Source organism: Eublepharis macularius, chromosome 9 (assembly GCF_028583425.1).
Source record: "Eublepharis macularius isolate TG4126 chromosome 9, MPM_Emac_v1.0, whole genome shotgun sequence".
Taxonomy (NCBI): Eukaryota; Metazoa; Chordata; class Lepidosauria; order Squamata; family Eublepharidae; genus Eublepharis; species Eublepharis macularius.
This window is the reverse complement of record NC_072798.1, coordinates 24,343,526-24,358,004: the sequence shown is the minus strand read 5'-3', so window position 1 is coordinate 24,358,004 and position 14,479 is coordinate 24,343,526. Positions and strand designations below refer to the sequence as shown.

General features: G+C 41.6%; 1 protein-coding gene across 6 annotated transcripts in view; it reads right to left on the bottom strand.

Annotated features, from left to right (window-relative positions):
• Positions 1–14,479, bottom strand: part of DNM1L (dynamin 1 like) — a 43,982-nt gene that overhangs the window by 28,136 nt on the left and 1,367 nt on the right. For all 6 annotated transcript variants that reach the window (XM_054988243.1, XM_054988244.1, XM_054988239.1 and 3 more), the window contains exon 2: positions 2,059–2,206. In XM_054988243.1, coding sequence (XP_054844218.1) covers positions 2,059–2,206 — 148 coding nt within the window. The remainder of the gene's footprint in view (positions 1–2,058; positions 2,207–14,479) is intronic.

The window sequence follows — 14,479 nt, the reverse complement described above, 5'->3', positions numbered from 1 at the left end:
TCCTTAATTTGCCTTTGTTCAACCTGTGGCATCTGCCCTTCTGGAAAAACACCAGAAAAAAGAACTGGAACTCTGTGGGAACTACACCTTAAAAGGTTCTGTCTGATTCTTTGCAAGAGCTGCAGAGCCTGAAAAAAGAATCCCTATAGTATAAGAGGCTTATACAATTGCCACCTTCCCTGCCAAAAGGGAAGCTTCCATAACAGAAAGGAGAATCCTAGCAACCATGATTTCAATTCTCTTGCCACTGCTGTCCTGCCACTATCAGCCACGGTGACTGACCCCACTTGTCTCCTGGGTATAGCTGAATTCAGGAGCAGAGTGTACGCTCACACCCTGTTCCTGTAAGGTACTTTCAGGAGGACTCACAACCATAGAGAATTTCTTCCCAAAGAGGAAAAGGCAGAAATGGGATCTGAATGCAGAGCAAATGTTTATTGTGCTCCAATGGAGTCCAAGGTTCCAAGATTTAGAAGTATGTTCATGATATGTACGTGGAGAGTTTTACATGTGGAATTAAGAGAGTTCTAATTCAAGATCCCAATTCCAGAAAAGTTGCCTGGTGTTTTATGCTACCTGAACAACTAACTGTAGTAGAGTTTTATGTATTTTTTTCACTTTCACTGTGAAAGATACACACAGTGATTTTATTCGGGCTTAAATTTTCATCAGGGCAATATGGAAAGACAGTGAAAAATACATGACTAAGACCCAAATTCTCCTTCAGTTGCAGAAAAAGAAACTGTTACAGGCAATCTTGCATTCTACTCCTGTCATGCTGAGTTCCAAAAGCATGCCCCCAAATATAAAACAGAATAACCCGGACCGTGGGTGCTTTAAGGATATTTAGCCAGCCTGAGAAACAACTTGATTCAGATGCATTTTTCTTTATAATTGTTGAAAGAGGGGGAGGGGGAGGTAAACCCAAGGAAAGCAGCATTATCAAAAAACAGACAATTCCCCAAGTCCCAGTTGTTATTGAAAAATGTTCTGGAGGAGCATATTTAATAAGATTCCCACAGCTCCCCGTAAAAAGAACAGGTCCTATTGGATTTTCTGTGAAAAATCTCTTTTCAAATGATCCAAGGCAAATGCAACAAGCATTTCCAACATAGTTTCTAAAGCCTTAAGATTTACAAAGGGATCCCACGTTTTACTTCGTTGTTCAGTGGGATCTGTTATAAGCAGGTGAAAATACTACATACAAAGATGGCAAGGATCTAGACTTCTTCATTCACTGTTCGCAGAATTCAGTGTTCCAAAAAAAAGACACTTAAACCTAACTAGTAACAGGAACTTCAAGAGTAGGAACTTCAAATAATCACACAACACACACTGTCCAGGAGGACTGTCCAGGCATGTCAGCCACACTGTCACCAGGATGTGCATAAAGAAAAATGCCAAAAGGACACTGGGCAGGACAGAGCTCAGTTGTTTTAAAACTAACGCTGGCCATTTCCTCACTCGGCTGGGCTTTACAAGAATGATACATGATCAGCTACTTCCTTAAGGATCAAATCCCACTGACAACCCTTACCGTTTTCTTTTTTATTACTAGAAAGTTGATTGCAAATGTTAAGGATTTTAAATAGGAAAAAAAAACCAGCTGACAAAGCCAGATGAATTACAATATGTTAAAATATCCCTTAAAATCCACTGCCTAAATAAGTTTAAAGAAAATGTCAACAACAAAATAAGTTCTCAATCTAGATAAACAAATACAATTGTGTTTCAACTGCAGAAAAACTCATAATCTAGGGAAATCAAAAAGAGTCCAGTAGCACCTTTAAGACTAACCAATTTTATTGTAGCATAAGCTTTCGAGAATCTGACGAAGAGAACTGTGATTCTCGAAAGCTTATGCTACAATAAAATTGGTTAGTCTTAAGGGTGCTACTGGACTCTTTTTGATTTCGCTACTACAGACTAACACGGCTAACTCCTCTGGATCATAATCTAGGGTTTCTGAATTTGTATATTATTTCCATATTTCCCACACTTTGATATTATCTTATTTAATGAAAATACATCTACTTTATCCACCCAATCCTCTCTTACCATTTTCATCTCCAGCTGTCTTCCGACGATCCTCAGCTGACACATGCACCAGCTGCAGAATGAGGGGTCGCCGGGTGACAATCCCCGTACCTCTTGGGAGCAGATCTCGCCCCACCAGACTTTCCAGCACAGAACTTTTTCCACTGCTCTGAAAATTGAAACAAAGGCCTGTGATTTTCTTATATATTCTTTCAACAGTAGAGACTTCATTAGCGTTGAGGCAAGAACCATTCTCAGTTGCGCTATGGCCACAGCTGAACAATACTGATCCATTCGATTTTCCCATAATAACAGGAGCAACTAAAATAAGATGCATGTGCTAATTTAACCTCTCACTTATCTGAAGAGGAAATGAGTCACAATAATCCAAAAAAATCCAGGTTCCAGTAATGGACCTGATCTCCGCAACATTGAATTAGTCAAAACTCTTCACTTGCGTTTCCAGGAGAGAGTCCTCCTCAGCTGAATGAAGACAGGAGGAAAAGGGCAAAGGGCAGAAGCCCCCTTCTCAATGCCAGACACTCCAGATTAACAGACACCTGTGCCCAGGACCATAACAGACACTAATGGAAGAAGCAGGAACTGACTTTTATGGCCTCTCGCCAAGCACTGCTCAACGGGATCCCTGGCAGACTTCTTTGTGTTGCCAAGAATTTACAGTATAAGAAGCTAATTAGTGTCAGCTTCACTTGGCTGATGATCTTCCTCAATATAGGGACCAGAACAGGAAAAGAATTATTCTGTGCTGAGAAGGAGAAAAACAAACTCAAAGTCAACTCCAGGGAAAGCCAGGATGCCCACTCCACTGAGCCCATACACATCAATGACCTTTCGTTTGACTAAAGGGACAAGTAAGGTTATCAAGATTACAGCTCGTTTCCATAAGATACAAACTGTTTTTAATAAATTTCAATTGTTATACTGTGTTTTTAGGATATTTTATTATGATTTTTTTTCTAGAGCAGGATCTGTGCTAGTTTGATTTTGATGATAATGATGACGATGACGACAACAACAACATTTGATTTATATACCACCCTTCCGGACAACTTAATGTCCACTCAGAGTGGTTTACAAAGTATGTTATTATTATCCCCACAACAATCACCCTGTGAGGTGGGTGAGGCTGAGAGAGCTCTGAGAGAGCTGTGACTGACCCAAGGTCAGCAAAAAGAATGCAGCACAAAGGAGTCTTGTGGCACCTCAGAGAACAACAGTGCAATCTTATGCCAAGTTACTGATACCAATGGGCTTGGACCAGAGCAGCTCTGTATAGAACTACGCTTTAAGGATTGAACCCGACAACTGCTTTCCAAAACCTCCTTCATTTTACAGAATAAGACTTCCTCTGAGAGAGAAAAGCAACAAACCTTGGAGAAAGGAAATTATAAAAGCCAGCTGAACAGAAGGCATCGTAGCACCCAACCCAAACTGATTTTTTGTAGCATACACTTCTGTGGTCTACAGCCCAGATGCATGACATGTGTTGTTCACTGGTAGACATTCATAACACCGTTATCCAAAAGATAACTGCAAATAATGGAGTTATATGAAGCTGCCTTTTACACCATCACATTGTAGGTTAATGGAGCGTTCCACTGTCTACTCTGACTGGCAGCAGTTCTAAGAGGACTCAGGCAGCAAAACAGTTTTCCCAACACCTACTAGGAGCGACTCCTTATGTGATGGGGACTGAACCCACGACCTTCCACACGCAAAGCACATGTTCTACCACTGAGCCATGGCCCTCTCCAAACATATTCAGGTGAATTACAGTGACTATTCGCAACAGCGGCAACAGATGATAATGCTTATTCCCTGTTATTGCATTATCACCTATTACTGCTATTGTAAATGGTCATTGCTCATACCTCACATATATGATAGAAATGATAGGCCTTGATAGAAATGTCAGGTCATGCCTCTTCCTTGCTTTTTGACTGTACCATTTACATTGCCCATAAACCAACCCAATATATGTATGTATTTTAAGCACTTATTAATGGCGTTTGAACTTGCTCACGCTTACAGGAAAAGAGACACTGGGTCAATGAAAATATCAAACCAGTATGCAGCAGCAGTGAAAGAGGCAAGCTCTATGATGGGGTTTATTAGGAAAGGGATTAAAATAAGACAGCAAATATAATGCCCCTGTACAGATCTAATGTGTGAAGGTCTGGTCACCATATTATTTATTTATTTATTTATTTATTTTATTTTATTTATACCCCGCCTTCCCCACAGATGGGCTCAGGGCGGCTGAGATGTCTCAAAAAGAACATTGCAAAGCTGGAAAAAATACAGAGAAGGATAACCAAGATGACTGGGGGTTGGAGCATCTTGCCTACGGGAAAAGGCCAAAGAGACTGGGCCTTTTCAGTTCAGAAAAAGATTACTAAGGGGGCACATGACAGAGGTTTATAAAATTATGCATAGGGTAGAGAGTCTATGGAGATAACTTTTTTCCTCCTCTCCCAAAATATGAGAATTTGGAGGTATCCAATGAAGTTGATGGGCAGTAGATTCAGGACAAACAAAAAGAAATACTCCTTTACTCAGCAAGTCATTAAAATGTGGAATTCGTTGCCAGCGATGGCCACAGGCACAGCCTTCTTTAAAAGGAGACTGAATAGATTTGTGGAGGATAGGTCTATCAGTGACTTTCTAGCCATCGTGACTAAAAGGCAGCCTCCACATTCTGAGGCAGTAAACCTCTGAATACCAGGGCCAGGAGGCAGCACCAGCAGAATGCCACAGCCTCTATGCTCCATCGTTGGCCCTCTAAAGTAACTGGTTGGCCACTGTGTGACAGGATGTCGGACTACACAGAATGGTGGTCTGATCCAGGAGGGCTCTTCTCATGTTCTTAACTGAAGACACATTTGATGTATCTGATGAAGCAGGTGGAGGCCCACAAAAGCTTCTGCCACCATAATTGTGTGGTCCTATATAGAGTTACTCCAATTTAAGTTCACTGATTTCAGTGGGTTCAGTCTGGAATAACTCTATAGGATTGCATTGTAAATATTTTAATTTTTAATGAGCCACTACGTTTTTATGAATTTATTATAAGCTACTATATGAGGCCCTAGTTTTAAAGGGCAATCTATACAACTGAAGATACAAATATAAAATATATGAAACTAATCTCACACGGGGGAAAAATCCTCACACATGAAGCTGCCTTATGCCAAATAAGATCATTGGTTTAGCAAGGTCAGGATTGTCCACTCTGGCTGGTAGCTCCAGTCTCCGGTGAAGATCCTTCACATCATTGGATCTATATAACTAAAAACTTGGGGATTGAACTTGGGACCTTCTATGCATGGAACAGATGCTCTGCCTCTAAACTAGGGTCCCTCCTGACCAGGATGAAATGGGAAAGTCACTAGTTACTTCTATATCAGTTCCAAGAATTACCTTCATATTTGGAATATAAGGGACCAGATACTAGTTTAACTCCTTCAGAACAAATCTCAACAATGGAATATTCATACAACAAATGAGGCAGCAATTTCCCCACAGTTACCACAGTAATCCCAAATGGGCTTAATTTCGCTTTATTACACCCTGCACAGGGAGACTTGCCGGCAACTAATTTGGGTGTAGCCATCAAGATCTGTTAAGAAGACAAACTTCCACCATAGACCACACTGATCATAGAAGGTATATTAAATTTAGATTTCTTTCAAACCTATTTAAGAAGAGTGTTAAGATTTTTTTAAAGTAAAAATATGATTTAATTTTAAAAACAATTACCTTTATCAATCCTGTCTTCCACATTACAAGATCTGGGTGCTTTCGGAGTCCACCTTTCTTCCTAAACATTTGGTTCAATATAAACTTATGACATTCCCTCATCCTCAAGCAACAGAAATGGCACCAGAAGCATTTTTGAAATTCCAAACATAATTAACTAGTTTATTTTCTTTAGAGGGAAACGGTCTGGTGAAATCAGAAGTTGAAAATTTCTGAGATAACGTGAAAAGCACACAAACAGAAGTCTGTGCATGTTCTAATTTTCTTCACACATACTTAAAGGCTTCTGTTTTGAGACTTTGGTTCCTTTGTAGTTCCCCAAGCACTCTAGTATACTTTCTTTCAGTATTCTCTTTCTCTTCTGGAGTTAGGATTGCTGGTAAACACTTTCTAGTACTCCAGTCCCCTGCTCTTCACACACCAGTGCTTTCCTTCAGTTGTTAACTGAATCTGAAGGTCTCCACAGGCAGTTTCCAATCACACCGAACTAGGGATCTCTTCACTCTCCATAGCTTCCTCCCTGTTTAACTAGGTAGGGAAAAGTCTCTCCTTAGAAGATCTATCCCCTTCTTTGGCCCATTTGGGAATCTGACCTACTTCCCAAACCTCCTTGCCAGCCTCCCTGTTCTCCTGCCGGTGTGAAAACTGCTCTCCATTAGGATTCCATCTCCCAACCCTTCACACTGGAGTCCTCTCTGCTAGGACTGAAAAAAAGACCCTCCTCTTTCCAGCTCATGCTACCCAATCAGATCCCTTGAAGTAGCCTGCCACTCAAAGTTCAGTGATTCTGTTAGGGATTAATCCTTATAGTCCTCCTACAGCTGTGTGTGTACAGCACTTCCAGGCTTTTAAAAATGCCCCATCCATCACAACAGTATACACATACCTTTCATATCAAGGCATGCATACAATGCCTGACACTGGCCACTTTCGTACTTTTCAAAGTCCTTGTCTTTAAGGTATTTTAACACCAACAGTGGTTCCAATGTAGTTGAAGCCAGACAACCTGAAGCAAGCCCAAGGCCATTTCCAGAATGTATTTGGCAAACACACACAGGATTACAGATGCCTCACCCAAGAAAAGTCAACCCTCACAGAGCCTCCCAATCTTCACTATAATTGGCCTTTAGAAGATTAAAATCAGTAATTAGATCTGGTGTATCCATCTGACAAGAAACAAACACAGACAGTACTTTCCTAATAACACAACATTACTCAGAAAAACTAATTTGGTTTGGAGATGAGGCGCTCTTCTTAAGCATAAATCAGAACAAGTCACCTACAAAAACATAGCATGTGCTTTTTAAGCCCCCCCCCTCATCTCTTCTGTTTTTCTCACAATAATGCCACCTAATTTTGTCCCATGAGTATTCCTCATGATCACACTCACATACCAAATCAGCGTTAGCTGACTTCCACACAGCCAGTCCCCAAGGTCTCCTCATTGCTGAGGTAGCTGTCAAACAGGAGCTGCAACAACAGGGCTTCCAGACAGCAGGTTTTCCCGCATTTTTCCTGCTCCAGTCTGGTGGTATAGGGGGTCACCACAGGGGACTGGGGCAGGGAAAACACAGCACTAATGATGGTGAGACTGTGAAAGATCTGGTCTTCGCCATCTCCATGGCAGCCTCCCGGGCATTTCTGGGATTTTCCCAAAAGGATCACAAGGAAGAGGCAGAAGATGCGTGAAAGCACCACAATGCTGAATAGAAGTAAGGGGTGGGGAAGCAGCTTCCCAGCAGCAGTAAAGCCAAACCGGTGTGGAAGTGACCTTAGTGTGCCACTCACCGTGCATCACACTGAACAATGCAATGACTCCCATATAGCACTAGGATGAACCTGACTGTACTTAATTCTGAACGATCACCCCATCCGTCTTCATGATGATAGCTGAGAACAATATCCCACCTGCATTGCATCATCCACATTATTAAGAGCCATAAGGTACCATTATTCTTTGAAATATTTCAAAGATTTAAAATATAAAAAATAATATTTCTTGCACTTCAGAAGAAAAAAATGTTCACTTCAAAGCCGCTTTCTTTCAAAATTCACTCACCACTGTGGTTATGCAAACCGTAGATGATTTGAGAGCCTATATATTAGGTCAGCAGAAGTTAATATTAATATGCCTTTAGAAATCTAACATAAAACTGCACAGATTCAATTACGTTTCTCAAAGCAGCTACATTTCGTTTTTAAAAGGGAGAAAGCCACATCAACATGAGACCTCAGCCTCCTCAATATACACTGGAAACAGTACTAGCTCACTTTGTTACTAAATAGTATTCCCTCAATCTTCAAAAATAAAACAACCTCCAACATTAATTTTCATGCATGTGAAAAATGGCTGAAAAAGTAAAGCACAAACATATCTTGAGTAATTGTGCTCCAATTCTACCTCCAAACATGCTCTAAGCAGGACTAAGCCAGGTCCACAGAGAATGAAAAATTAGGTCACTCAAGTTCGACAGAGCATATTTCAAAGGAAAAGTTGCATCAACAAAGCAAGGAGAAGAGCATGGAAAGGGAGGCGTGAAGGGAAAACTGAAATACTGGTTAGTTTTAAAAATTTACCAATACCCAAAGATAATGTGTCAATTTATGCTAGAAATGCGTAAGATAAGAACCCCCAGCTACCACAAAGCAGCAGAAGGCAAGTCCTCATCAAGATGCCAAAGAAAAGAGGGCCACTACAGAATTCTTCACCTTGGCTTGAAATTCAACAGCATAGGAATCTGGCACGTCAAACAACTTACAGAAGATCGTAAGAACCAAGGAGCAGGCCCACAGGATCAAGCCAACAGTCCCATCTATTCCCCCCCCAGTAGCCAACTAGGTACCATGGAAGGCCCTAAACCTCCCTTGTTGCCACCTCTAGCAAGAGATATATGACTAGGGAAGGAAGGACATGAGGTTTATGAAATTACACATGGAGAAGAGAAAGTGGATACAACTTTTTATTTTCCCCATAACACTAGAACTCTCAATCACCCCATGAAATTGATGGGCAATAGATTCAAAACAGACGAAATGCAATAGTTTTTAAGCGGTAATTAAGTTGTGGACTTCACCACCAGTGGCTAGCCATGAGAATGAATGGATTTAAAAGGCATTTAGACAGATTCATGGAGGAGAGGTCCATCAATGGATGTCAGCCGTGCTGAGTTAACGGAAACTCCATACACACATGCAGCAAACCTCTGAATACCAGTGCTGAGAGACAGCACTGGGGAAGGCCACAGCCTCTACGCCCTGTTTGTTAGCCCTCCACTGTAACTGCTGGGGTGCTGGGTGAAACAGAATGCTGGACTAGATGGACCAGTGGTCTAATTCAGCAGGGCTCTTCTTATGTCTACTGCCCCCAAACACAGATGCCCCAATCAGCCATCATAGCTAACAGCCACTGACAGACCTCTCGTCCATGAACCCCACCCCCCTTGCAAAGCCATCTAAGCTAGCGGCCATCACTACATCTTATGGCAATGAATTCCATATATGAATCCTGCATTGTGTACCAGTGTGCTCGTTTTTTTTCATTCCTGTCCTGAATATGCTGTCCCATCTTCACTGGATACCCCCGAATTCTGGAAGAGGGAGGAAAAGTTCTATACACCGTGCATAATTATGCAAATCTCCACTATCATTCTCTTTAATGATCTTTTTTTTTTAACTGAAAAGCTCAAACTCCCTCCAATGATTTGTTTGCTTTGGCTTTCCTCTTCTGCATCTTTTCCAGCTCCACATTTGCTTTTTTGAGGTGGAGAGACCAAGGCTGGCTGCACTATCTGTCATATATAAAAGGCAAGCCGTATTGGCGACAACTTACTGTTTATGATGGCACAGACACAGTCTGACCTCAAGGCCATTGCAAGTGCCCGTTTGCCACCAGGAGGGGGCACACCAAATCGATGGCCTTAGCACTCCTCCCCACGCCTCCCCTCAGTGCCCTCCCGCTCTGGTCTGGGGGCTGCTGTGAAGTGCTCGCTTGCCACAGAGAGGTGGGCTGGCGAATTGACAGCCTGAGCACTCCTCCTGGTGGTAAGAAGGTGCTTCACAGTAGCCTGGAGGCCAAAGCGGGAAGATGCCAAGGGGAGGCACAGACACATTGCCGGAAGAGGACCCATGGAATCGACAGCCCGAGCACTCCTCCCCGTGGCTCCCCTCAGGGCCCTCCTGCTCTGGCCTCCAGGCCAATGCGAGGCGCCCGCTTGCCGCCAGGAGGGGGCCCACCAAATCACATTTCTAGAACCCGTTGTATTTTTTCCCACAACAAGCATTGTTGCTAGTAGATCTATATTCCTGATAAGCCATGGATGCTGAAGCCAACTTAATAAGAAAAACACAAATATGTTATTGAGCATTAATGTGTTCTGCAACCCATTGTCAAGAAAGGAAAGTGTAGCCAGTATATGAAAGCATCTTGTGCCTTATCCCCATGTTAATGGATTTCAGCAGAAATCAATTGATCGAAAAAAAAAGTAAGATACATTTTCATACGCTTGATCTCTTAATAGGATGAAATTCTGACAACAGCACAGAGAGGATGTGGAAGGCCACATTCCCTCTGACTGCCATAGGGAACTGTGTACCCATTCCTTAAAGAGAGAGAACTTATCAGACTAGTGTGAAGTGGACCAAACAAAGTTTCTCACAGGTGCACCAACATGTAAGGATTCCTGTACCAATAAATCTTCCATGAACACAGGAGATGGAAGGAGGCACTTTTACAACAAGAGCCCAACTTGGCAAGTCATGCAGTCTGCTATGTTAACTTTTTAATCTTAGTTTACCAAATTTAAACACAGTTTATAAAGACCTTGCTTTCTTTAAAAAAATATGCATGTGAGTATTAACCACACTGTTCTCCATGAAAACAGTATCTGTTTACAAAGCCTATTTCCACCATTACTTGCTGGGATTGCAGCTTGGATCATCCAAATGCAGCATTTGAGAATAACACCAATTCACCAGAGAAGGTCAATAAAGCCAAAAGACAAAGAGTGATTCTGCAGTAAGATAACACGTGTAAGATGATAAATCTGCTGATTACACTCTTGCCTCTTATCCTTTATAACACAGCTTTCGCAAAGAGTTGGGAGGGAAAGGAGGAAAGGAATGAACGGTCGACACTCCAATACAACAGAAGCCAAGACTAAAAGAAGCTGAAGCTGCACCCACTCCATAAACTGATACTGGGTAAGTGGGCTGCACAAATTGCCAGGAAGAGCAGCGCGTCTCCTGCCTCCAGGACAGCAAGTAACGGAAGCTCAAGGAAAGCTTCAATTTTCCAGCTGATGATTGCTCAGAAATAAGTCCCACTGAATTCAATAGGACTTACATGTTAACGGGGCTAGCATTACTTTTCTAACCATGTATCAAATCAGCCATGGATAGTGAATTAATATATAAATTACTACTTTTCCATTCAGAGTGCTGCATGATTTTCCTATGTAAAACCTGAGTATTCTGTGTATTTTTATACAGATTTTTGATCTTATATGCATTGTTAGAGACAGGCATATGATCTCTGGCTGAACCCAAGCCTTTCCCGTCATTACATTTTACAACTTTGTTAGCGAGAACAGATAAGGCTAGAGTAGCCTTGATAACGCACCTCCAGCTTTGAGAGGAAATGAGTTAATTGGAACCACTAGCTTATTGTACCTACCATCAATCATAAATAATTGTTTCTAGATTACTCTTCTATCTTCAGACCAGAGCAAGTCAAAGAGATCAGAGGAACCCTGAGATTATAAGCCTGTGGGTGTTGATGATCCAGTCTCATCCCTGTTTCTTTCTACAAACTCCTTTTAAAATAAAGTTAATTGGGGCTTTTTGATCAGAATCCTGTGGAAGGGATTTCACAAGACGGTGAAGACGGACTTGGTAAGACTCCTGCACACTGAAAACTGATTGCATGCTGGACACTGATTAGTACAAAGGAAACCGAGTATTTAGCAATCCTTGTATGTTAAGGGGATTTCTTAACATGCTTAGGAGGTAGAGTGTATTATAAAATGTAAGCTTTATATATATAATATATAATTATATATATAATTTTAGTCACTAACTTGGTACACCTAATTTTCAAGTTATCTCATTTACTAATTCATTGCATAATAAAAAGCATTAAAAACCTTCAATAAAGTTGTTTTAACTCAAAAACTTTTGTGTGGATCTCCTTCCCTTTAACATCTACATGAACTCTCTAGCAATGCCCATCAATTGGGCCAAGTGGAAATCCACCTGCACACTTGCAGCAAATATGAATCTGTTTTAATCTAAATCAGCTGCTGGAGCTGCAGTCCAACCGCAGCCCCAATAAGCAGGAAACTGTCTGGATTGGACTGTTCAGCTCAAACACAAATTAAAACATCATCTGATACTGAAAATTTTCTGCCTCCCTCTCATTACATTGAAGACCGAACCATTTCATGAGGTCAGACATTCATTTTCAGGTTTTCTGAGAAACTGCTCTCTATTACGCATGAAAACACGCAGCCGGGGCTCTGGGCCAACTGATTCTGTAGGAAAACAGAAAAATATGCAGAATGGTGCAGTGGACTCAAGCTGCAGCTTCCTCAGGCTCCCAACTTTTAAAAATGTAGTTTCTGGCCCCAGCTATGGATGTTGCAATCTCAGAAGAAAAATGGTGGAACACGACACCCGATTGCTGTGAATGTACTTTCACTGTTCTTGCTCTGATGAGCAAAAACCTCAATAAATTATGCAAAACAACTAAAACTGTAATTATGTAAAATAAGAAATGACATAATATTTGTTCATTCCTATAAGCTGAAAAGTTCAGCTTTTTCTGGAACAGAATTTAACTTTACCATGGAGGCCACTCAGCTTTGATAAGTCAAGATGAATACTTGTCAGAGATGCTTTAGGCTGATCCTGCGCTAGGCAGGGTGTTGGACTAGATGGTCTGTATGGCCCCTTCCAACTCTATGATTCTATGAAGATCCTCTTGACTGACCATTTACACTTTTCCCCAGTGACTTCAATTCCCCTTCTGATTTCCCTAATCTCTAATCCTTCACATCAACTCTACTCCATCTCTTATCCCACGGACTTGGCCCCTTTGCTCACCCATCCTAGTCCTCACTATGTTCATACTTTCATCCCATACTTACACCAAATATTGCTGACTGTTTATGTGGCTTTAAAAAGCAACCATAGGGCCCCCTAAAATGGATCAATGTTACAGTACCAGGAAGAGGGGATTTAACCCACATACATCTGTGCCATTTCCCCAATAAAATCCATTCCTCTTGACTGCTTGAAGCCCCAAAAGGGGGGGAAGACAGGTATCCATACTGATCGTTCTATGCCCTTCCTCTGAAGAGGTCAAGGAGGGCTTTTATATGGCTCTCAGAGAACCTCCCAACTATCCAGCTTCCAGAACAAAATCCTGCTCTTGATTTAGCAATGAAATTCATCATGTCCCCCTTCCCATGCGCTCACTTTCCTTATACCTCATTCTGAAAGCTGCTGTCAATCAAAGAAGACATTTCTGGGTTAGATAGACCGATGGTCTGATCCAGTATTAGGCAGTTTCATACATTCTCATTCCTGCCCATCAAACCCTCCATTTACTCACTACAGACACCGCAAGACGGCTTTGACCCAGGAAGCCGAGTTCAATCTCAGCTGTGAAGAGACTGGGTAGAGTTCCACTCGCTCAGCTGTGCTTTGTAAAAACCGCAGCCTGGTAACCTACTTCTACAGGGGTGTTGTGAGGACAAGCTTCACCCACATCATTTAGGTTCATCGCACACAGAGCAAAACTGACTCCAAAACCACGGGATTTACACTGAATCTACTTCTCTCTCTTTAAGTGGGAGAACATCAGAGTTGTCCTGCTGGAGCCAATCAAGGTCCATCAAGTCCAGCATCTCATTCAACAGCCAAAGAAATGCCCTGGTGAAGCTCACAAAGGAGGCATGACAGCAGTAGTTGTTCTCCTGTTATGTTCCTCCCAGTATCAAATTCTAGGGGTAACCATGGCATGGCATGAAGATTAAAAGGGAGTCCTGTGGCACCCCCAAGACAAACAGATTTATTGTTAACCACAGCCCACTTCATCCATCCACAATAAAGCTTCTTTTAAATGTCAGTTGTCTCTGTTCTGCCTTTCTCCAGCATCAGTTTTGTTTATATGGGGGGGGGGGACTTGTCATTCCCTTGTAAATAAAAAAATTAGGTTAGTCAGATTGCACCTTAGAGACTCACAAGATTTTCAAGATATAAGATTCCGAGAGCTCAGAGCTTATATCCTGAAAACCTTGATGGTCTCTTAAGGTGCAACCAGTCTCAAATTCTGCTGTTCTACTACAGACAAAGACGGTTATCCAACTAAACTTAGGTTGAAATCTAGAAGCTGCATTAGTTTAGCTTCAGTTGTACAAACTGTAAGTTGCTCAATTCTTCCCAATATTGTTACAAGAGAAAACTACAAAGCACTTGACACACCAAAAAATGCAACAATTATTATTAATAATAATCCTTATTCTGGACACCTTGGGATTGCATATAAATTCAGCTCTTCTCCCCACAATTCCTATGGTCACTGTTATCCCTCCCATATACCACTGCTTTTTCTCTACCCATATATTCTTTCTTTTCCCCCAACATATTCCAACTGACTCCATTT